This window comes from Theropithecus gelada, chromosome 5, assembly GCF_003255815.1.
Source record: "Theropithecus gelada isolate Dixy chromosome 5, Tgel_1.0, whole genome shotgun sequence".
Taxonomy (NCBI): Eukaryota; Metazoa; Chordata; class Mammalia; order Primates; family Cercopithecidae; genus Theropithecus; species Theropithecus gelada.
Genome location: NC_037672.1, coordinates 155,135,110 through 155,159,401, shown reverse-complemented (window position 1 = coordinate 155,159,401; position 24,292 = coordinate 155,135,110). Strand labels below are relative to the sequence as shown.

The 24,292-nt window shown below is 38.9% G+C and overlaps 1 protein-coding gene across 2 annotated transcripts in view; it reads left to right on the top strand.

Moving 5' to 3' along the window:
• Positions 1–5,074: 5,074 nt before the first annotated feature.
• Positions 5,075–24,292, top strand: part of FAM198B (family with sequence similarity 198 member B) — a 48,121-nt gene continuing 28,903 nt past the window's right edge. Inside the window, exons 1-3 of one of the 2 annotated variants that reach the window (XM_025386146.1) lie at positions 5,075–5,260; positions 6,524–7,657; positions 22,225–22,439. In XM_025386146.1, coding sequence (XP_025241931.1) covers positions 6,748–7,657; positions 22,225–22,439 — 1,125 coding nt within the window. In that variant the 5' untranslated portion in view covers positions 5,075–5,260; positions 6,524–6,747. Of the gene's footprint in view, positions 5,261–5,391; positions 5,791–6,523; positions 7,658–22,224; positions 22,440–24,292 lie in introns of those variants that run through there. The other variant, XM_025386145.1, reaches the window with a different exon arrangement.

Genomic DNA, 24,292 nt, shown 5'->3' with positions numbered 1-24,292 from the left:
TCCAGTTTCACTAGCAATTCTTAAAACTTGGGTATGTAGTTACATACCCCAACATTGTATCAGATAGGCTACATATGTCAGAATCACAGTAGGTGATCCAACTCAGTTCCAAAACTACCACATACAAATGAATAAAGGATTCCAAATTTCTCTCTACATTCTTCTCCTGCAGTTTAAGGTGTTTATTTATAATCCCAATGCATTTCTAATGTTCCAAATTTAATCTAATGAAGCCAGGAGCCTTTCCTTTCTTTAAATGTACTCTGTAGATTTTTTTCTTTTACATAAACTATACCTTAGGTGAGGAGAGAAAAAATAATTTGTTGGTCTGCACTAGTTTTCTGCAAGGAGCCCAAGGGTTGAGACAGTTTTATCCAATCTTTACTCCTTTACAAAGACAGAAAACTACTGCTGCGTGAGTTGTTCTGTCTCTGCCAAGAATGACCTAGAGCCAGTGTGTCTGTCCTGGTTTCTCCTCTGTGTGTGTGCCCTGGGGACAGAGATGGAGCAGAGTATCAGGACCTTGAGTGCCCATTTCTGAAACAGAGAAGCTTAGTTGTCTAGATTGTGCGGGGGCTTTTTGAAGAAACCCAGGGCAACCTCCAATTTTCCTAATTCTTACTTTATTCCATGATGACTCTATGAATTATCAGGTTTTAGAACTATAAAACAAATGGAAATTATTCTAACCTGCATAAATTATCTAATTATTAAGAAGTGAAATAATAACTTTGTACATGTCTATCATTTCAAATAGATGCCAAATTGGCTGTCATATGTTTTATCTGTTTACCATATCATAGTATGTTCATGCAGACATCGCCCAGTTTCTGGTCATGTGGCAGAACCATTCTAACACAGACACAACATCAAATCACGGAATAAACGTTCCTAGGGAAATGAGGCAAATGCATTATTGCAGGAGATTTCCATACCAGGAAAATGGAGGAAAGTGCATGGTATAATAGTAGACAGAGGAGAGAATACCTAATACAATGCAATGCCAGGCATTTTATCTGCTGGAAATATGCCTATTTGGTGTTCTCTGGGTCATATATAAGTGATTAGGCTATAGCACATAGTGTTACTTCATAGATTTGTAAGACCAGTTCTGAGGAGACAGGTGATTTTCTCCAAAAGCACTTCTCCTACTGCATATAGATGTACTAGTTTAGGTCAACAGGAATAATGTCCTTAGGGGTGAGCAATCAATTGTCAGATAAAAAGTGCACATATTTCTATAAAATATGACATAATCAATATAACTTCTTTTGCATACTGGTCAAAAGACAGATATAGTATAGACTACTATTTAACACTTTTATGACAAAACTTCAAAGATTATAAAGTTGAAAGTTTTTCAGCAGCAGGCGGGGCAGCTTGGTGCTGTCCAGGCCTGGTGTTGGAATGGATAGCAAAGGTATTAGCAAATTCCATACAATAAGTAGGGCAAAGGTTGTACCCAGGAACCTATGCTAATGCTGCAATTATAATCATAGTAGGGTTATGGTTCCTAGAAATCAGGAATATGAGGAGCAAGGGATAGGGTGCCCCAGTGGAAGAGTCTGGGCAGCACTGAACCAGGAACAAGGTGTCCATCTGCAGGTCTGCAATCTGTGCAACAAGCCTGGGTCAACAACGGTAAAGAAAAACTCAGTACTTAGCTTTTCAGTGATTGGAGTCCTTATATTTTGTCCTTCACTTTCCCAAGGGCTCTCAGGAGATGGGCAAGTTGCCACACAGTCACAGCAGGTGACACACCTGACAGGAGTGGGGGAAATGAGAGTGCTGTGGGTGAAAGATGAGGCCCGATTCACTATCTAATCTGGTCCAGGAGTTGTCCCAGACTGAAGGCAAATAGCCTTCATCAAACTAGGATCTTACTATTGGAAGCCTTGAAGGGTTCACTTCATTGCCAGTGAAACCTAAGACATCATTTAATTGTAAAAAGGTGTTAATTTGCTTCTAGAACTAAGTATTTAACTTATATATAACAGTGAATTATACACAGTATATAACAGTGTATATAATTATACACAATATATAACAGTGAATTATAACTCTGCACATTAGAAGCTTTTAAAACTGTGGATTCCTGAGCCCTACTTTAGATCATTTAGAGTCTCTGGGAAGATGGATGGGGCCTAGACACTCATATATTTTTAAAATTTTCGGGGGTTTTTGCTGTTCTTTAGTATTTAAACTTAATTTTTAAATGACTGAAAAAAATGTGCATTTTTTATTGTAAACAAATTATTTGTCCTACTCTCCTTCTTTATAGATTTATAACATATATACAAGGTATAAAGAATATAAAATAAATAACTATTTATCTACCACCTTTCCAATTTGATTGAAGGATAAGACATATATAAATATGGAAAAGTACAGAAATCACAAATGTATAGTCAATGTGCTATCTCAAAATAAACATACTTAGGTAAATCCCATCTAAACGAAGAAACAGAACATTCCCACAATCCTGCTCTACTCATGTTTTCTCTCCATCACCATCCTTGCCCCTCCATAAAGATATGGAAAGGTCCCCAGGTAATTCTAATGGGCTCTACCATTATCTTACTGTCTACCTTTTCACTTTATTTCTCTCATTATTTTTAAGAAGAGAAAATATTTTAGGCACGAGAATTATTAGTCTCTCTGATCTAATCTAATAATAATAACGAATGCTTTGAGTTCTATATGTGCACACACAGATTATATTGTAAGTTATAAACGAATGTTATATTGTGGCAACAAGTTTTCAAACTAACACTCGTTCAAGGAATTTAGCTTTATTTTCCTAAAACCAAATTAAACTTCTCCGTGTCCCGTGCTACCTGATGGCAAAAAACACCTTTCCATTCAGTTTCAACAGAGACCATGAGCAATTGATGGCAATTGCTTCCACATTCCAAAATGAGGTATGGATCCGCTGTGCTGAGGGAAGTGGTTTGCTGCATTGGGAAGTCTGAGGTTACTGGAGCAAATCATGGTGACCATGTCCATTGGATCACTTGTGGGGCAGTACACAGAGGTCCAAGTTAGAAAACCAGCCTGCGAGTCAGCCTAAATGCTGCCTAAGAGAACAGCCTGGAGAGATGAGGTGATCTCAACAGAACAGGGGGCTACCAAGTTCCAAGGGACTGAGGGGCCATCAACAGCCAGCTAGAGAGATGCTTTGATAGTGGTGTCTTTGAAGTGACTACAAGATGCTCATCGCAGAGTCAGCTTTACATACCTGCCAAACCTGGAGAGCTTATAAGTCATCGCAGCATTATGAATGGAGTAGCAAAACCATTTCTGCCATTATTGCTTCTCTCTCTCCACTACCTTGGAACAGCCAGAGCCAGGCTCAAAGTAAGGTGAGTGGCTGGGTGAGTGGTTAAGGAACGAGAACTCTAGGCAGGAACAAAAAAGAATCTACGATGGATCTCCTCTGTTCCTTTTCAGTAGATTTTGGTTATGCTTTTTGAGGGACTGCTATCTTCTGGAGAAATTCTGGAAATTTGAAAGAAATTTTTTAAAAAATTTACTATGATATAGAATCAAACATATTAATTAGTTTATGTATATTACATGTCTGTATGTCTATGGCTAACAACTGGAGAACTTTTAAAAAAATTTAAGTATTACTGGAAAAGTCATGGGGCCTGCCTGAGTTTCCATTTAAGAAAGTTGAAAAGAGGTATCAGGCCACAGAAGAGGTTTCAATGGGCAGTGGAGGGGGCAATCACTAAAATTGTGTTCTGATTATATCTGACAAGCCCTGTTTATCCAATGTATTGGTTACATCAATATCTTGACTACAACTAATTCAGTGTGCTTGTCCTCAATTCTACCGTGATAGCTTTGCTGTGGTGCAATGGTGACTATGTGTCGAGGCCTGGGCCGAGGAGACAGGCTTCCGAGCAGTTTAATGAGGCATCATGGGGGATAAAAACAAACACATTGCTGAGTATTTCAAATGATCATTCCAAGGCTGCTATCTCATTCAATCATCACAAGAAACCGATGGAGTAAGTGGTATTATTTTTCTTCTCCTACACATGAGGGAAACTGAGGCAGGGTAAAATGACTTGCCACAGGGGACCACAAGTAAGAGTTAAATGAGAAGAATTTAAAGCCAGGCTTCCTCCCTCTTCAGCCCATTCTCTGAATATCATAGTTCAGAGTAGAGAGTGGAGCCTCCACTAATCCCTATTGTGGCTATAGCAGGGGACAGTGTATTGTTCTTTTTCTAGGAGACATTTTCGGAGTGGGGTGGGAAGGTAGTCAACCAGATTTACTAACTCACACAACTCGCCCTATCTCCTAGGCATTTTTCCATGAAAAAAGTAGCTCTAAAAACAGCTGGAGGAGACTTCTGGTTATTATAACTGGCCTCTGACAAAGGCTTACTTTTAATTTTTATAGAGCCAAGTCAGTTGTTCCTTTGACTGTGAAAATAATAAGATGATTATAAAATGCAGCTTTGGTATGGTTTTCTTGCAAGAAGTTCACATTTTCTATCTAGAAAATAATTCTGTGTGTATGAAAGTATGTGCCTTAAGAGTTTTTGAGTGCAAATAAAATTGCTTTGATGCCTGAATTCTCAGAAAGTTTAGCCAAAATACCCAGGTACTTCCAGGCTACTATCAATATTGGGATTGCTCCTTCTCATTCCTCCATGTGGCAGGACTTTTAAAGAGGAAAAAAGGTCTGAATTTAGAGTGCTAAAATAACAGCCTGATTATAATTTTCGTCAATTTACCACTTGGACGTTTATTCTCTCCTTCCATATATATTCCAACTCCTTGCTCTTTTTGCATTGTAAAATATAGTATTTTTAGGAATATACACCATATGCTAATCTTTTACCCACTCTTCAGTATCACAACTTTCTTTCTCTGTGGGGAGGAAAAATCCCTGTCCCCTTTCTGTCTTCTTGCCTTTTGATTCTATTTGTCATAGTCTAATTGAGACCCCGAGGTCATCAGCTCCTGCCTTTGTGCTAGGACACGCAAACCACCCAGGCCAATCCCGCACCTGTTTTTTTTAAAAACCTCCAATCAGAGGAAATCCACGACTTCTTTTTGTGAACTGTTGCACTGTGCAACTGCACACTATAAATGTCTTTCCTTATCTATGTGCACTCTTATCTCACTGTTCTATTTTTTCCCCCTCATTTATATTAACTCTTTCTTACCTTTTTTTTCCTGAACTTCTAGGCCTTCTCTTTCCAGAACTGGTGGAAGACAAATGAAACGGCCAAGATGGTAAGGTGAGTAGTTCCTGGGAACGCTTGTGCTCTAACCCCAAGTTATGCGGGATGGACACTCGAGGGGTGGTGGCATTCCGCATTTTACAAGTTACTCCCTTGGCTGCGGCTGCTCCACCAAGATAGCAAACACTCTCGATCTTTTGAACTTCATGAGACTGACATTTCTGAGTCTGTTTTGCAAACATGACACTAGAGGGCTCCCAGGGGTTAAAAATAAGTGGAAAGTTATTTGAATGAAAACTGATTCTCTACGGCATTTCTTTTTTCCGAATTTAAAATTAATGTTTATTTTGTTAACTATTGTTTTTAAAAGCCTTATATCTCTTAAAACCATGCAGCAGTCCGTTTCCAAGTTTTGCTTTGCAATCAGTAGTTTTCAAGGGAGCTTTTAAAGCTGAACTGAAATGTTTGAAATGTGGAACACTCTTGACCATGAAATATGTTCTACTTACATGCCTCAGCCTTTAAAAGTTCTTTGCATTAGAGTCAAGGATTACATTCTTCCTGGAGCCAAGCATGGGGCCAGCTGTGTAAGTAAGGTTGCTTACGAGTTTCTTCTTTTTCTTTTCAGTAGTGAAAAAACAGAACTAGAGATGCTTTTATTTTCTTTCAGCTGACTTCGGTGGAAAGAAAAGAAATAAAAAGCAGTCAGAGATGTGTTGTGTTGTGTGTGTGTGTGTATGTGTAAGAGAGAAAGAGAGAGAGAGAAACAGAATAAATGCAACTGTTTCCAACATATATGGACATTTACGGCTTTGTATTATACTAACAATGTAAGCTAATGGAACATATTATTAATATGGAGAAAAATTTGTACCATTAGACTAAGAGAATATGTTTCTAAATTTTATTGTTAATACTTGCTGCTTGTACTTGGTTAATTCAGGGCTTTAAAAAGTAAATATTGTATAGTTATAGAGTTTTAAAAAATCACCTATTACTTGTCTTAAGTTCTTTCTGAATTTCAAAAAGGAAAAGCCCAGGTTTGTCACATTTTAATGCTTTTGCTTCAGAGTCAACTTAAATGACTCTAGGTACAAGTTATAAAACACTCTTGGATTTTTGTGTCTTGTTTTCACTACTTTAAAGTGACTGTCAAATCTATACATCTATCTTGTTTCCATGGTTTTAACTTTTATTTTTAAAAACATTTAGTGGTGATATTTATGAAAGGAAATGATGACTTTTTTTCTTTACTCTTGTAGAGGAACTTAAATGGTTTGAGATTGTGACTCAGTTAACTCTGTATCCATTCATTTCCAGAAACCAGCCACATTTCTCCTTGGGGAGACTGATAGTTTAAAAGGTTTGTTGTGTCTGAAACATTCCCAGCTTCGTTACCAACGCTTTCCTTCCACCTCTACCCACTGGAGACCATTTATGTCCCGAAGCGGACGCGACAGCTGAAGTCAGGAAACCATGCATTACATTAGCAGGAGCCAACTGCAGACTTTAAACTCCGTTCAACATGTGGATGCGGCAGAGAAATGACCTGTCCAGACAAGCCGGGGCAGCTCATAAACTGGTTCATCTGCTCCCTGTGCGTCCCGCGGGTGTGTAAACTCTGGAGCAGCCGGCGTCCAAGGACCCGGAGAAACCTTCTCCTGGGCACTGCCTGTGCCATCTACCTGGGTTTCCTGGTGAGCCAGGTGGGGAGGGCCTCTCTCCAGCGCGGACAGGTGGCTGAGAAGGGGCCACATCGCAGCCGCGACACCGCCGAGGCATCCTTCCCTGAGATACCCCTGGATGGTACCCTGGCGCCTCCAGAGTCCCAGGGCAATGGGTCCACTCTGCAGCCCAATGTGGTGTACATTACCCTACGCTCCAAGCGCAGCAAGCCGGCCAATATCCGTGGCACCGTGAAGCCCAAGCGCAGGAAAAAGCATGCAGTGGCATCGGCTGCCCCAGGGCAGGAGGCTTTGGTCGGACCATCCCTTCAGCCGCAGGAAGCTGCAAGGGCAGCTGATGCTGTAGCACCTGGGTACGCTCAGGGAGCAAACCTGGCTAAGATGGGAGAGCGACCCTGGAGGTTGGTGCGGGGTCCAGGAGTGCGAGCGGGGGGCCCAGACTTCCTGCAGCCCAGCTCCAGGGAAAGCAACATTAGGATCTACAGCGAGAGCGCCCCCTCCTGGCTGAGCAAAGATGACATCCGAAGAATGCGACTCTTGGCGGACAGCACAGTGGCAGGGCTCCGGCCAGTGTCCTCTAAGAGCGGAGCCCGTTTGCTGGTGCTGGAGGGGGGCGCACCTGGCGCTGTGCTCCGCTGCGGCCCTAGCCCCTGTGGGCTTCTCAAGCAGCCCTTGGACATGAGTGAGGTGTTCGCCTTCCACCTAGACAGGATCCTGGGGCTCAACAGGACCCTGCCGTCTGTGAGCAGGAAAGCAGAGTTCATCCAAGGTAACAGATTCACATGCTTCGTTATTTGCAGCTGTTGGGGATTCGGGTTCATTTTCTCCTTTCCCTTACTGTCTTTTTCTAAATGATTTTTCTCCACCCACGGTTCACATTTGGACAGCAGCACCAGCAGCAGCAGCAGCAGCAGCAGCAGCCTGTCTTTCCATGCTCTTGGCATTCTTTATTTTCCCAGCCTGGGAGGATATGAGAGTTCCAGGGAAAATGCTGTATTGGACATACAAGAGTAAGCCCATACTGTATAATCTTGGCTCTCCATTTCCCTCGCTGCACTTCCCAGTGGTTTATTAAATCTAATTAAAGCCAACGGCAATTTGCATGATGAGGAGAGGAAGCTAGGCTGGAGGCAAAGAACTTGCTGACAGTCAGGCATACTATTAAATAGGTTACTATGGGAGGAAGTAGAAGTTTTTAAAAGTAAGAGGGAAGCGAGTTATCGTTCTTGAGCAGATGGAATCTTCTTAAGGGGCGCAGAGCCAGACCATGTTAGGTTCAACCCCTTGATTTTTTTTCCAGTGGATTTAACCCCTTTATTTAACAAAAAAAAAAAAAAGAATGAGGCAAAAATTGGTAATTTGTTCAGTATGTATACTAACTAGCTGTGTGGTTTTATCAAGCCCCTGACTATGGTCTATTGAGCCAGTCTTTCAAGATTCTCTCTTCTTGGGTGACAAACATTTTGGCAGGTTCTAACATATGTAGCCAGTTACTGCAGTCGCCAGCAAAAGGATTGGTCTGCGGTCATGCCCATGCCATATAAAGGATATTCCCTGAATATTAAAGCTATTCCAGGGTTTGAATACAAAGTACAGTGAGTCAGTGGCTTATGTTTGAATGCAGAATGATGCCAGAAGTTACAACTTTGAATCCAGATTGGCTCAAGAGGCTAAAACGTACCCCAAAGAGATTAAAAGCTGAAAGGATACTTACTTTCTCCATGTCACCATGAAATTTAGCATTTCAGTGAGGTTCCCAGGGAGCCTACAATGGAATGGATTAAAATCCCTTGGAGTGGCTGAGACCCAAACTGCATTTCCAATGGCTTTAGCATTATAATTTCGTTTTAGAATGGATACTCCTTGAAGTACCAGTGATTTACTTAGAAAAACTGGACATTCATTACTGATAGTGGTTCTTGTCTAAGTGCTCCAGATTCACAGGTATGCTTTGATGTCTCAAGTTTACAAAGCAGTCCACCACAATTATGCCAATGTAAGAAACCCTCTCAAACATTTAATCTAATGTTGATAAAAATGAATTTTGTATTGGGTGTCCACAATTTGTTAAAGATTATACAAATTGATTCATATGTGTTGGCTCCTAGAATTCTCATAGCAATGCTATTATGTAGGGACTATTATTATTTCCATTTAGTGGGTGAAAAAATTGAGTCTTATTGAGACAAAGTAATTGACCTCAACTCCCACAGCTAGTAAGTGGCTAAACTGGGTTTTGATTGTAGGCCCAGCAAACTTCAGAACATAACTTCTTAGCCACTGGACTTAGGTGAATATGTAACTTATTATCCAAACTGGAACCGTGTGGCATGAAAGGAGCTGCTGGTGGGCATTGGGACAATAGGCACAACCGACTGTTCTGAGCAGAGTAGGGCACAGGATCCCTCTTGTTATGCTGTAATCCCATTCATTTTCATGTCATAAAGGCCCCAGAGAGGAGAAGATGAACTCCTGGGTACATCCTGAGGCAGGGTTCTCTGATATGTCCTTTGAGCTTCCCTTAGACACTCTTGGATGGAAGTTGGGAGAATACAGTAGTGACTAAGAGCCTGGGCCCTGGAGTTGGACTAACTGGGTTTGAACTTACCAATCTTATGACTTGGAAATGTTGCCATGTCTCTTTATGCCTCAGTTTCCTCGGCTGTAAAATGACAATACTGCCTACCATATGACATTGTTGTTAGTCAATATATGGAAAACACTTAGAACCAGTATTTACCACAAGATAAACCTTCAATAAATATTGGTTATTATTATTATTATTATACCAAACACAGGAGGTACCAAGTTCATTGAATTCCTCACATAATCTCCAAGTCTCATATATTATTTCTTTATGTGATAAGACTATGGCTAAAACTGCTCAATTAAACTTTTGTAATCACGATTCCTCTTAGGTATTTAATTCTTTGCTCTGAATTTCCAGCATCTTTGAGAACAAAAATTCATTTGAAGGAGGGGTTTATAATCTCAATATAACCTGGATATTTCTCTCTCCTTTCATATGGGAGTGGTGATGGAAATAAACTAATAAGGTTATACCAGTATGACTCAATTTAATAAATAAAATCCCTAAGATTATATCTCAAACAACATTCTCTCTTTGATACCTTCTTCTACTTAGTCATTTAGAGTCACAAAGTCAGGTCAGTTTCTTCAGGGGCTCATGAAATGATTTCATATAGTTATGAATACTCTACACAATATAATTCTACTCAAGCAGACTGTTATAGTGATGCAAAGTACATAAATAGAACACTTCTGGTCATGGTATAGACAGCATTAGGTTCTCAGTATCTCTACCCATCCACCTATTTCTAGTCTTTTCCTCACTATGTCTTTCTTCCCTGATTTCCACAGAAGTGTGTAGCTTTCTTCTAGGGCCCTCCTATTCTGTTAGTCAGTTTGACTTTATTTGAGCCTCTCAGTCCACCCAGAGAGGCAACAGATCTTACAGTTACCTAGCATCTTTTTCAGCTTGCTCTATATCATTATATTATATAATACATTTTTGTATTATAATCATTTGCTTAATCATCTGTTCCTTCCCACTACTCTCTAGGTCTCTGAAGTCAAAGATACTTCCCATTTTCTTTAGAATTGCATTTCTGGATCTTAGTGGAGAGTCTGGCCTATAGTAGAAGCTCAATAAATATTTTGAACGAATGAAGGAATGCGTTCATTGCTTGTTCCTTGGACTCTAAACAGTAAATCTATACTGGAAGCCACTAGCTTCTAATACTTAGGATGCGTAATAACATTTTTAGTCTTAAGTCCAGGCTAGACTTTCTCCTGGAGGATCTCATAAGGAATTCATTGTGGATGTAATAAAAAATGTTTTTGTAGCCTCCTTACAATGCAAATGAAAGGTTTACAGGGCTTATTCTTGTGAGGACTATCAATGTGGTGTGTTGGCATCACGCTCTAGTGTAATTTGATAATGAGTTTTCTGCAGGAGGAACAATAGGATTTAATTTAGGTATATATTTCTCTGATGATCAGGCTTGGTCTGGGAGTAGATCTTTTAATATTTGAGAGAGTGAGAAGCCAGCAAAGCCTGTAAGTAATCTTCCCTAAATGTTGTTTCTGTTCTGACTTTTGATTAATGTTTACAAAAATAAATTTATATCTGGCACCAAGGAAGTGGTTAGTCTGTGTTGCAAGTTGAATTTAGATATTTAAGCTGTCTTAGTTAATTTTTCTAAGAATCCTATGCAGTAGACTTTTTAAACCTCACTTTAGAGATGAATGAAAGGCAAGAAGACTGCTCAAGGACATGTGATGAGTTGTCCAGCAAAAATTTTTGTCTTCTAACTTCCAAGTCTTTTCTCTTTTCACAAATCTGCTTCCCTCAACAAATCCTTTAAGGGGCCCTAAGGTAAGTCGTCTTTCTCTATCACCACAGCCTACTAGGAAGTATAGTTATTTAATATAATGAAACAGATTACTTATACACTGATGCACAGATGTAGCTATGGGAACCTCCTTTTTATCCTCAAGGAGACAAAGCAACCTTAACCATAGCTAAGAGTCATTCAATTTTCCTAGATATATATACCAGGCACCGTTCTAAGTACTGTGCTTGCATTATTTCATTAAATCATCATCTACCAGCTGCACCCAGGTGACATAGAGTTTGGGGACTCTGACAAACATTTAACAAATATAGAAGTTGAGGCCCAGAGTAATTATAAAATGGATATGTGATGTGGAAAGGGAGATGTAAAAAGGAATCAAATGCTGTAAATTGACTAATCTGCCTGCCCCAGCCTTTCAGATAAAGCTCTCTGTTGATTTAGTTAAAAGACAAAGAGTTCCAATTAATAAAGGTCATCTTTAGGGTTTTTCTAAATTGGCAGAACTGGTGTGGGTAATCCAGTCAGCTAGCTCAGTTTAGTCTGAGACAAGATCTTGATTGTGTGACCTGATGAGTTCTAGATGATTCTTCTTGAATACAAAAAGATGTGTGAAATTAGTGGACTTACTGGTATTGTACTTTATAACAGACTATTTTCTGACAGATTATGCTCCAAGATATTCTAGAAAATGAGAAGGGTGCACTTGAGGAAGGGCAAGTTAGTAATTAAGTAGGCAGAGCCAGCAGTGTGCCACAATATAAGATCCAGCAGTTACCACTAGAGCAGATTTTCATCCTATATGTTTCTGTGTAGAAAGTCTTAAAATGAATTAAAATATAGCATCAAAGGGCCTTAAAATGTTTGTATGCAATAAGGAAGTATTTTTCAATTGTGACAAAGAATCTAGTGTTATGTATCATATAGTACTTACACTGTATTTGACGTGTGTTGTCTATTATACCACCTGACAATTTTACGCAGCAGATATTACTCTTATTTTAAATAGGGGAATCATGAGGCTCAGTGAGCTTATAAAATTTGCCCTGCATCGCCTACCTAGAGAGCAATGAAATTGGAATTTGTGCCCAATTCTATCTCTGACACTGAAGTTTCCTCATGTTGCTTCTGTTAACCCACACTACCTCACAAATATAACTTACTACAATCATGGGGTAATGTCAAAAATGTACAAATTTTAGCATGATGGTTTCTGATTTTACCACTATGCCAACATTTCTATTTAATTTCTTTTTTCAATTCAATAATCTAACATTGATAATATTTTTACTCAAGTGCAGTACTGATGTATCATTGTGAACACTGCTGCAAGTTTTTTTCGTGCAAGCCAAGGTGCCAGTGCTTACCAGATTTTCTTGTTTACCATAAACAGTCACATGTATATCAATGTGACGGAACATATTTGTTTCCTGCCAAATTTTCCTTGCAAGAGTCTCAAATTATTATAAAAGTCACCAGATACTGTGTGGTGCTGATACATTTTGATAATTAAAAAAGCGAAAATATCCTAAAGTATTTATCTAGGATTAGACAAAGCAGACTATGTCCATGTAAAAATCAAGAGAATAAAAACAGAGACAACCCAGCATGCTTCTGTGATCTCTGATTTAGCAGCTTTGCCAGAGCTTCCCCTGTAGTCTGCACAGTATAATGTGAATGAATCTCAAGGGACACCATTTTGGTAGCATTTAAGCATTGTGCTATTTTTCATGCCCAGCATGGAAGATAGATGATGTATGCTTTATTTTTAGGATGCTGCTTTATTCCACAGAGCTGTCAGACTGAATTAAGGTAGGCTAGTTCCAGGAATTCTGTATGTCAAGGCTGCTTACATGACAAACTGCAGGCACCCCACAAACTTCCATTTAAATTCATTGTAGATCCCAAGTTGCTCACTGTTTTCCAACTTGTATTGCCTCTTCGTATTATAAACGAGGAGAAATATGTTGTGTGTTTTTCACTCTCTTTTCAAGCCTATGTGAGCAGCACTGTGAGTTCTGGGTGAATGTGCAGTTGCCGAGGCAGAGGGATGGCAGCTTTGCATTTTATATTGTTTCAGGCTCTCAGGTAAGGACATAGTCATTTTGCAGGGAGTGTTGAGAATAACACAGACGTCCTCACAACCTGGGAACATACTGGCTTCTGAATCCTAGAAATCTTTGACATATAGGCAAACTTTGTGGAAATATTTATTTAGGAGTGTATAATCATGTTTTATTTTTTAAAAAGTTGGATTGAAAGTATGTTGTGTTCTTCCTCAGAAAAGCCCTAAGGCTATTTCTTTATGAATCAAATTGAGCTGGTCAGCTTAATACATTCATTCATCAGTGAACAAAAGTTTACTGAGCCTCGGCTCTAAGCAGCGCTGTGCTCCAGCGTCCTCTTGTTTGCTCACTACATAACTTCATAGGCAAACGGGGAACCGGGCAACCTTCTCTGCTGTGTAATTTGTCCCTTGGTCCCACACACAGCTGGGATCAAAGGGGTGATTAATGGTTGCCACAGTACTCACAGCATAAGAGATGCATGTGCCTTAACTCCATGCAATCTATTGTCTTCTATAGGATCACATTTATCTTTTCTTCCTTTAACATGTATTTATTGAGCACGTGCTGTGTGCTAGCTACTATTCTAGTCACTGGGGCTGCATCAGTGAACAAAACAGTCAGGAATCTCTGCTCTTGTGGCGCTGACACTACAGGGCCATGTGTGAGTTCAGTGTTCTGGAGGAAATCTTCCTGTCACTGATGTGAGGATTCACTAAGCACCTTCCCAAGCTCCAGGAGGTGGGCTCTTCAGTGGGAGTGAATCAGCTGCTGTCTCTGAGTTGCTGTAAGGATCACACAGGTGCAGGGGTGCTAGATAGCTCTTCCTACCTAAGTTAAAGAAGAATTGTTACAGTTTCAGTGTGTTTGTAATCAACTCAATTCAATGGCATTTTTAGGTGTGAGGCACTGCCCTAGGTACTAGGGGAAAGTGGTACAGTTTGTAATTCAAATAGCTTTGTATTTTGGGGTGTTGACGGGGAATGTAGACCCCTTGCAGGTGAATCTGGATTCTGCCACTTGCTAGCTAGGTGATCTGGGGAAAAGTTACCTAATCTTTCTGTGTTTTATATTTTATTAGTATAATAGGGATGATGATAATAAAAACAGTGATGATAACATTACTTACCTTAGAGTTGTCATGAGAATTAAATGAGTTAATATTTATAACATATAACATAGCTTAACACATACTAACACCTTTTTTTTCTTTTATTTTTTTCCCGAGACAGGCTGGAGTGCAGTGGTGAGATCTCGGCTCACTGCAACCTCTGCCTCCTGGGTTCAAGCAATTCTCTTCCCTCAGCCTCCTGAGTAGCTGGAATTACAGGCGCCTGTCACCACGCCCGGCTAATTTTTGTATTTTTAGTAGACACAGGGTTTCACCATGTTGGCCAGGCTGGTCTCAAACCTCTGACCTCATGATCCACCTGCCTTGGTTTCCCAAAGTGCTGGGATTGCAGGCGTGAGCCACCGTGCCCAGCTAGCGCTCTTGAATGCCACCCTTTTCATGCCGTTTCTAAGCTGATGTAGCTCTTTGTGATATATTTCTTTAGATTTTCTTAGTTGGTTTATCCAGATCGATGTTTACTTGAGTAGAATAAATGGGCACCTACATTTTTCATTTAGAGAAGGACCTTGGAGCTTATAGAGGATAATAACAAGATCTCTTATTTGTGGAGTGCTAGGCAGTTTGCATTCATTATCTTATTAAATGTCACAACAGTCCCCTACATCAGATGTTCTTATACACATTTCCTGAGGGGAAACGGAGGATGAAAGAATAATGTATGTTCCCTGAAAGCCCACAGGTAGCGTGCAGTAGGGCTGGGATACAGACATGGGTCAAGAGGACTCCATAGCCTCATTCCTCAAAACTGTGCCTTACTGCCTCCCGCTGTCCCTTCACATCATGTGTGAGCCTTCAATGACTGCAGCCTGGGGCTTTCCCTGTTAATCATCCATCCAGATTGTGACCACGTTTCCCATTGCCTTGTCTCCTGATTCCTGAATGTAGCCATGATGCCTAACTGTTCCCCTTCTCATGATAGTAATCTGGGCTCAGAAGGAGAGAGGCAGTAGTGCTTCCACCACCCCTATTTTCATCGTCCCAGTGTATAAGAGATACATCGGAGTGGATAGTTGAGCACAAGCTGGACAGAATGAGGGCATCAAAACCTCTGCACATCCCTGGCTCTATTTCTCAAGTTTTTCTCTAATCCTTCCCAATTCATGTTGAATGGAGACAGTGAAATTACACCTTACTAGGATGTCATGCCAGGCAAATTTTTATTCTGGGTCCATGGACCATTCCTTAGACTCTAAGAGCTATACATGAACATTGGGGGATTCTGCAAAAATGTGTTCAGAACTTTTGAGTGCTTGCTTTGTTCTAGACACTGCATCAAAAGTTGGAGATCCAGAGGACTAAGAAGTAGTCTCTGTTCTTCAGAGCTCTCAGCTTGGAAGACAGGAGACCGTTAAGCAAACCTACCTTACAAAAAGGGTGTGATAAAAACATCAACGGAGATATTTTTAGGAGGCCCTGTAGGCAAAGAGAGGGAGAATTAAGCCTAGAATGTGTATGTAGGGGGTTGAGTGGGAAATTATAAATACTTTTGGAAGAGGTAATGCCAGAACTGGTTCTTAAAAGTCACTGTGGGTGGTGTGAGAGATGGGATGGGTGCAGAAAGTATAGAGGGAACAGACTATGAAAAACGTGTGAAAGCAGAGTGTGTTCAGGAAATTGCAAATAGTTCTGAAAAACAACAGATTAGGGTTTGGGGGGCATGATGTGAGTTAAGCTGTGGTAAGTAAGAGTGAGTGTGTTTTATGTCCTGTAAGGAGCCTGGACTTTATCTTGAAGAAAATAGGGAGTCACTGAAGGGTTTGAAGAAAGGGGGTGATGTCATGGGCTTTGCACTGTAAGAAGTAAGAGGGTCACTCAGGTCAGGAATTCATGGATTTAACTGGATTAACAAATGCTAAATCCCCCAGGACTGAGTCACCCTGATGTGACCAAGACTTCATCTGCCAAATGTGATTGTAGAGTCTGGCACAGTGACCACATCATCACCACCCTCTGAAGTCAAATTTGATTCCTGTTTTTTAAAGTGGAATATTGAGACAGGAAGGGTCTTGGAGTTTCCATTTATACAGCAGAAGTTCAGGGCAGACCTAGAAAGCAGAAGTTCCTGCCCATTCGTTGGAACAAAGAAGAATGCTTGTTTTCAGAGGAGAACTGGTGATTTAGGTTGTTTAGGTAGTGATGAATGAAGTCACAAGAAATTCTCCTTTCCTGCTTCCTTAACTTCACACTTAGCTAACTCCTGAGGAAGTATGGAGATTATTTTAACTCAGGCCTAGAGAAAACAAACTATGAAGTGAAAAACAGTTAGATAAATAAATATATGAAACATATTCTGAGTCACCCAGAGATCTACTTCTTTTTTATTATTTAATCTAATTTTCAGTTGAGTATTTCTATATATTTATGGGCACAAGGTGATTTTTGATATATGTTTACAATGTGGAATTATTAAATTATGCTAATTTAAAAATCCGTCACCTTACTTTTAAAAAAATTTAAATTTTAATTAATTTATTTTTTAGGCTTCTTCGAATCATAGGATTATCTTTTTTTTTGGTGAAACATTGTAAATATATTCTTTTAGTAATTTTGATATATACGTTGTATTATTATTTATTATAGTCACCATTCTGTATAATAGATCACTAAAGCTTACCTGTCCTGTCTAACCAAAACTTTGTATCTGTTGATCAACCCTTTTCCAATTTAACCCCCTCTCCCAGCCTCTGGTAGCCACCATTCTCCTCTCTACTTTTGAGTTCCACTTTTTTAGATTCCACATATAAATGAGGTCATGCAGTATTTGTCTTTCTGTGCCTGGATTATTTTGTTTAAAATAGTGTCATCCAGGTTTATCCATGTTGTCACAAATGACAGGATTTCTCCCTTTTTAAAGGGTGAATAATAGAATTCCATTGTGTATATGTAACATAGCACATTTTTCTTATCCATTTTCTGATGATGGACACTTAGGTTGCTTCCATAACTTAGCTATTATAAATAGTGCTGCAGTGAACATGGGAGTACAGACATCTCTTCGGCATACCGATTTCAATTCCTTTGGATAGACACCCGGAATTAGGATTACTGGATAGTATGGTAATTCTATTTTTAGCTTCCTGAGAAACTTCCATACTGTTTTCCATCATGGCTGTATTAATGCACATTCTAACCGGCAGTGCTAAGGATTCCCTTTTCTCCAAACCCTCACCAACACTTGTAATCTTTTTGTCTTTTTAATCATAACCCTTCTGACTGGGATGAAGTCATATCTTATTGTGATTTTAATTTGCTCTAGGACAAATTCCTAGATTCAGGACTTGTTTGGCCATATAAAATCTATGCCTATGTAATCTACAGACTCCTACCTCCCCACCTACTGTTTTTAAAAATCATGAAAACCTTACAGAGGTTTATTTCTTTTTGCATTAAAGTTTTCCTTCAATGTGTTGTTGACAGTTGCAATGGAGCCCAAGAGAATTTGTTTCCTATAACAAAGATGCCACTCAAGTTTGACTGGCTTTTGTTTTCTTCAATGGGTATTGTAGAATTGTTTTTAATGAAGGACTTGAGCTGGACTGTCACTTGCTTTTTATCTTGTTCACAAGGAGTCTTGGAACATGGCCCGTGCAAGAGAAAGAACTTTTGATTTCAGAGCTCAAGACTTTTCTTCTTGTTTTTGCTCAGTGACAAATGCACACAGACATTCACAGCTCCACCCAACATGCTTAGCATTCACCTATAATTCCACAAAACCACTCAGCCAGTGCTCAAAGTGAACGGCATTTAATAAATCTAGACAAAGAAGATTGTGTAAAGCACTCATTCTAAGTGAATTTTCATGTTCATCTTCTCAGAAGAATGTCTTCTTTGTGCTTTTGAATAAAAAACGACTTGGGAGAGCATCAAAATTCAGGGGAAATATTCAGATTTCAGAAAAAAAGAAGCTTTCCTGGCAAGTCTCATTTTTTAGGACAGCTCTATAACCTTTAATTCACATGAACACCCACATATCTTTTAAAACCCGCTTTCTCACCACTGTGACAGAATTTTATCTCTTCACTTGTTGAGATTTCTCTGGAGAGTTCAGTACTGCATCATTTTGACAAACCTGAATGTGGAGAGATGAATACTTCTCATCTCTGAAACACTTCAGGGTAAGTTGCTTTAACCAGTTTCCTGTTTTTAGAGGCAATTTTTCTGTCATCTCTTCAAATCCATCAAGGTTCATTTAATTCTTTCAAAAGCCATATATTAAAAGAAGTGGAATTCTCCTCACAGAAGTACTCATTGCTCTGAGATCTGGAGTTATAGTGACTACTATTATTACCTGCAAGGGCCACACATGTATATGTAGCAAGAAGACCTGTGTGTGGAAAGAAACCACAGCCATCTGTGACTCAGTCTAAGTCTTGCTGCTCACCATGCTTTCTTCTGGTTCTCTGGGAATCCCCTTTCCTGAGGTGCACTGATTTCTAGCAGGGCAGGAAAGAATGTCTTTATGCGATAGTCGGCATTCAGAAGATTTTGCTGAGGGGAAAGGGATGGATTTGGAGAAAAACATAGGCTATTAATTGAAAACCAATTATACTTATCAGTTGAACACTTTCTTTGGCAGTTTGAGAATGCCTTTTTAATGATTAGTATAGAAAATGTATCATTCCAAAAATTTGTTGATCTAAAATAGAGAAATGGTGACTGACATACAGTATACTCATAAACTAAATTAGGGGTTAATGTATAGCTTGTGGGCCAAAAATAGCCCACTGCCTGTTTTTATTTTGTGAACTAAAAATCGTCTCTATAATTTTAAATGATTCACAAAAATCAGAAGGTTAGTGATATTGCGACTTGAGACTCACATGAAATTTAAGTTTCGGCATACATGATAAAATGTTAATGGAATAGTTACGACCACTTGTTTATATATTTTCCATGACTGCTTTTGGGCTACAATGGAGTTGAACAGTGGCATAGTTGAATAGTTGTGATATTTTAGGCCCTCAAAGCCTAAAATATTTACTATCTGCCTTTTATAAAATTTGCTGATCACTGGGCTAGATTATTGCATTACAATTACAGTGGCACTATTTAAAAATAATTGAAATAAATATTTATAGTATAATATTTAGTGAAATAATTATGACAAACTCTACATACAAGATGATCCCAAATAGCTTTTTTTCTTTGCATAAATTTTGCCTCTTTCTCCTGGTAGAAATGTAAGTTCCATGAAAGCAAAAAACTTGACATTTATCTATTCATGTATGTAGCTTCCGGTTCTAGAATAGTGCTTAGTGCACAGTAAATCCTCAAGAAATAGTAAAGGTCAGTTGAAGCCTGATGAATTATGTGATTATGTGATGTATATATGTAATAGTCATCAGAGCAAAACCTTTCTGGGGCATGTGTTTATATTAGGTACCATGCTGGGAATTTTAGATGCACGATCTCATTTCTTCCTAATAGGGTCAGTTTTGAAAGTATGTTATTGCTTCATTTTACAGGTGAGAAAAACAAGGTTTAAAAGGTTACATAACTTCTCTAACTTTACAAAACTAAGACATAATGTGACCAGAATTATGTTGGATTCCAGAGTCTGAGCTCTAATCATAAGTTATACTCTTTAAAAAAAATTCTAGAAGCAGTTTACCTATTCAGATGAGAAAGAAAGGGATAGAAAAATACTGGAGGTAAATATACAAATAACAGAACCAATTACTGGGAGAGGAGGTTATGGTTGATTTTTATTTTCTTAGCTATACATTTTTATGTTTTTCTGTATTTCATGAAATGAGTGGATTTACCTTTAATTAGTTTTACAATTAGAAACAAATGTTTCTAAAGGGAAGAAAAACAGCCCAGCAGGTTTCAATTGTTTATGTAGATCATTTCCATATTTCTCCAAAGGCCTTATATGAATTGCTGAGGAAACTGCTGTCCTTCTGACCCGTGTGTTGATGTGTGTTGAAGTTCACTGTTAGGTTTCAACTCCCTTTGAATACTTTCTAGCCCTGAGCATGCTAAGTGCTCTTTGTCTGTGTATAACTTTGGTTCAAAGACACTGATAGAAAGAGCTTCTTGGTGTTTATTTTTAGACGCCTGAAGCGCACACCTTTGGAGGCTATGTGTCTATTTTTTATTTGTATTTGGTTATACTGGCCCAGTGCTGTCTTCCACAGCATGATGGATTGCTTTTACCTGGAATTTATTCTTTTAAAATCAATTGGCATAGTATTTGGGATATACATATTTAAAATTATCTGACATCTAAGAAGATATAATTAGGTCCCAGGAACCCCAAATCATTTACTAAGGTAAAGCGAAATTGGAAGGGGAGAGAGCGTGCTGCAAATGAAGCTCTTTTGTTATGGCTCACATTTCTTTCTCCACTCTTCTGTTAGTTTTGTATGAATGATTGTAGCATATTTTCCATAATCCAATAGACTTTCCACATGCCCTGGCCTACATTGCAAGGCTAAAGGGAGAAAGATTTTTCTTTGAACAGAACTATAATGCAAGTGATTAGAATGATTTAAGTTAATGCTACTAAAACTATTAAGGTTGGTATAACTCCAAACTCAGGAGTGGTTAGAGGACTGTTTCCTGTGTTAAAGACTGGAGATAAGAACTCTACAACATGGCAAGACAGTAAGGTGGCAAAATAAAAGTTTCTAATAGACCATAAAATTATATATTGAGAACATCTGAGGCTATTTAAGAGCGGTCTTAAAAATTCCGGTGACAAGTCTGAACACTCCAGTTGTAATTTCAGAGGCCTCTGTTGTTCAGGCCTGTTAAGAATGAGTTAAGTGGGCTTTATCGGATCTTTGTAATTTAGTTGTTTTTATCAGGTGCATCATTCTGATTTTTGAGTTATAAGCAAAAATGCTCAACACCATCCCCTTGTGACTTTATTGGTCAGAAATGGGGGCTTGGGAATGATGTTATTGGTTTTAAGCTTGAAGTGTTGTTTAATGTGTCTGGATCATGGTCTTTCTTGTTTATGATTATTTCACTGGGGCCCATCATTCTTTGTACAGTTTAACAATGAAAGAAATTGCATTTCCAAACTTCCAAAAGTGAGACAAAACAAATTGAGTGACAGGTTAAAAAAGATCATCTATGCACATGCAGTTGAAGAACTGACATCTGCTTAAATGAACTTTGTTGAGGTTGTGTGTGAATAAATGATCTCTTAACAAGAGCACTGTTGTGCTTGCACAGTTTCTATCAGGAAAGAAAAAACCTCTTGCCTCTTTTTTTTTCCGTCTTTGTAGATTATAGTGATTGGTGTGAACCATACAATTTCACTTTTAAATTTGCGACTTCTAAAAATTCTTTTTCTTCCTGACATCATAATGTGGCCTCAGAAAATCAGACAGTTGTTATTACAAATAAAGAGCAGCTCCACTCAGACGTTGAATAGACAATTATAAATGTCTGGATTCTTTCCCTTGTTGTGGTGGCTGCTTTTAGATGTGGAATAAAACCACATTAACCATAGGACGTTGTTATTGGTGCTTAGTAGCCTATTCCTGCCACATCTATAAAGTATCTTGTTTAAAATTTTTTTTTTCATTGTCTAACAATAACTTTCTGCTTTATAAGACTTCAAACAGGAAGCACTGAGGTATGAAAGTATTAAAACTTCAGAAGACAAAGGGACCGTAAAATATTGTCAAATCATACTCTCACATTTGATAGGTGAGAGTGAGACTGTGAGAAGAGTGAACGACCTGCTCAAAGGCACACCCTGCGTCAGTAATGTGCTGAAAGTGTGTTTGTTTTTCTGATTCCATAGATGGCCGCCCGTGCCCCATCATTCTCTGGGATGCATCTTTATCTCCAACAAGTAATGACACCCATTCTTCCGTTAAGCTCACCTGGGGAACTTATCAGCAGTTGCTGAAACAGAAATGCTGGCAGAACGGCCGAGTACCCAAGCCTGAATCGGGTTGTACTGAAATACATCATCATGAGTGGTCCAAGATGGCACTCTTTGATTTTTTGTTACAGGTAAGTTTATCAAATGAAGCAAACAGTTATCTAAGACTGGCACTGAGTTATATTAGCCTGACACTAAGGAATGTTCAGCACCTGGAGTTTTTATGAAGCTGGTGATACCTTCTATTAGGTTGGTGCAAAAGTAATTGTGGTTTTGGCCATAATGGCCAAATGCAGACGAAGCCTCCAGGTAGCAGGCTTCAGAGAGAATAGGCTGTAAATGTTTCTTATCAGACTTAAAGAGGTACCAGACTCTTAATCTCTCCTGGACCAGGAAAAAAGATCTGGAAGGGGATTCTTTACAGAATGTAGATTTTCCGCACAAGTGAGAGCTTGGCAGGGCCATTTCAAAATATATCAAGGAAATACATCTTGGGGTAAAATACTTTGATTTCTTTCAGGGCCCACTGTCTGTCATGCTGGTATCTTATTGCTACAAAGAGAGTTTGTTTTGTCGATCTTAGGTTCTCTTTTAATGTTAATTCTGGTCAACTGTGCCTGAATTCCAAAGAGAAGAAGGTATAAGGAGGCATGCCCAACCACCCTTTCCCAACATGGCCTGAACTAGTGTTCAGGTTTACTTTTATTTTTTAATTGTATTATTATTTTTTAAAATTTCAATAGGTTTTGGGGGGACAGGTGGTGTTTTGTTACATGGGTACATTATTTAGTGGTGATTTCTGAGGTTTTGGTGTATGCATCAACTGAGCAGTGTACACTGTACCCAATGTGTAGTCTTTTATCCCTCACTCTCCTCCCATTCTTTCCCCTGAGGCCCCAAAGTTCATTGTATCATTCTTATGACTTTGCATCCTCACAGCTTAGCTTCCACTTATGAGGGAGAACATCCAATGTTTGGTTTTCCATTCCTGAGTTACTTCACTTAGAATAATGGTCTCCAATTTTATCCAGGTTGCTGCAAATGCCATTATTTCATACCTTTTTATGGGTGAGTGGTATTCTATGGTATATGTGTACCACACTTTCTTTATCCACTTAATTGATGGGCATTTGGTCTGGTTCCATATTTTTGCAATTGCAAATTGTGCTGCTATAAACATGCGTGTGCAAGCGTCTTTTTTGTATAATGACTTATTTTCCTCTGGGTAGATATCCAGTAGTGGGATTGCTGTATTAAATGGTAGATCTACTTTTAGTTATTTAAGGAATCTTCACACTGTTTCCCATAGTGGTTGTACTAGTTTACATTCCCACCAGCAGTGCAAACATGTTCCCTTTTCACCACATCCACGCCAACATCTATAATTTTTTATTATGGCCATTCTTGCAGGAGTAAGGTGGTATCACACTGTGGTTTTGACCTGCATTTCCCCGATCATTAATGATGTTGAGCATTTTTTCATATGTTTGTTGACCATTTGTATATCTTCTGAGAATTGTCTATTCATGTCCTTAGCCCAGTTTTTGATGGGATTTTTTTTTTTTCTTTCTGTTTCTTGCTGATTTGTTTGAATTACTTGTAGATTCTGGATAATAGTCCTTTGTCATGCATAGTTTGTGAAGATTTTTCTCCCACTCTGTGGGTTGTCAGTTTACTCTGCTGATTATTTCTTTTGTTATGCAAAAGTTTTTTGGTTTAATTAAGCTCCATCTCTTTATCTTTTGTTGTTGTTGTTGCAATTTGTTTTTGTGTTCTTGGTCATGAAGCCTTTGCCTAAGCCGATGTCTAGAAAGGTTTTTCGGATGTTATCTTCTGGAATTTTTATGGTTTCAGGTTTTATATTTAAGTCTTTTATCTATCTAGAGTTGATTTTTGCATAAGGTAAGGGGTGAGGATACAGTTTCATTCTTCTACATGTGGCTTGCCAATTATCCTAGCACCATTTGTTGAATAGGGTGTCCTT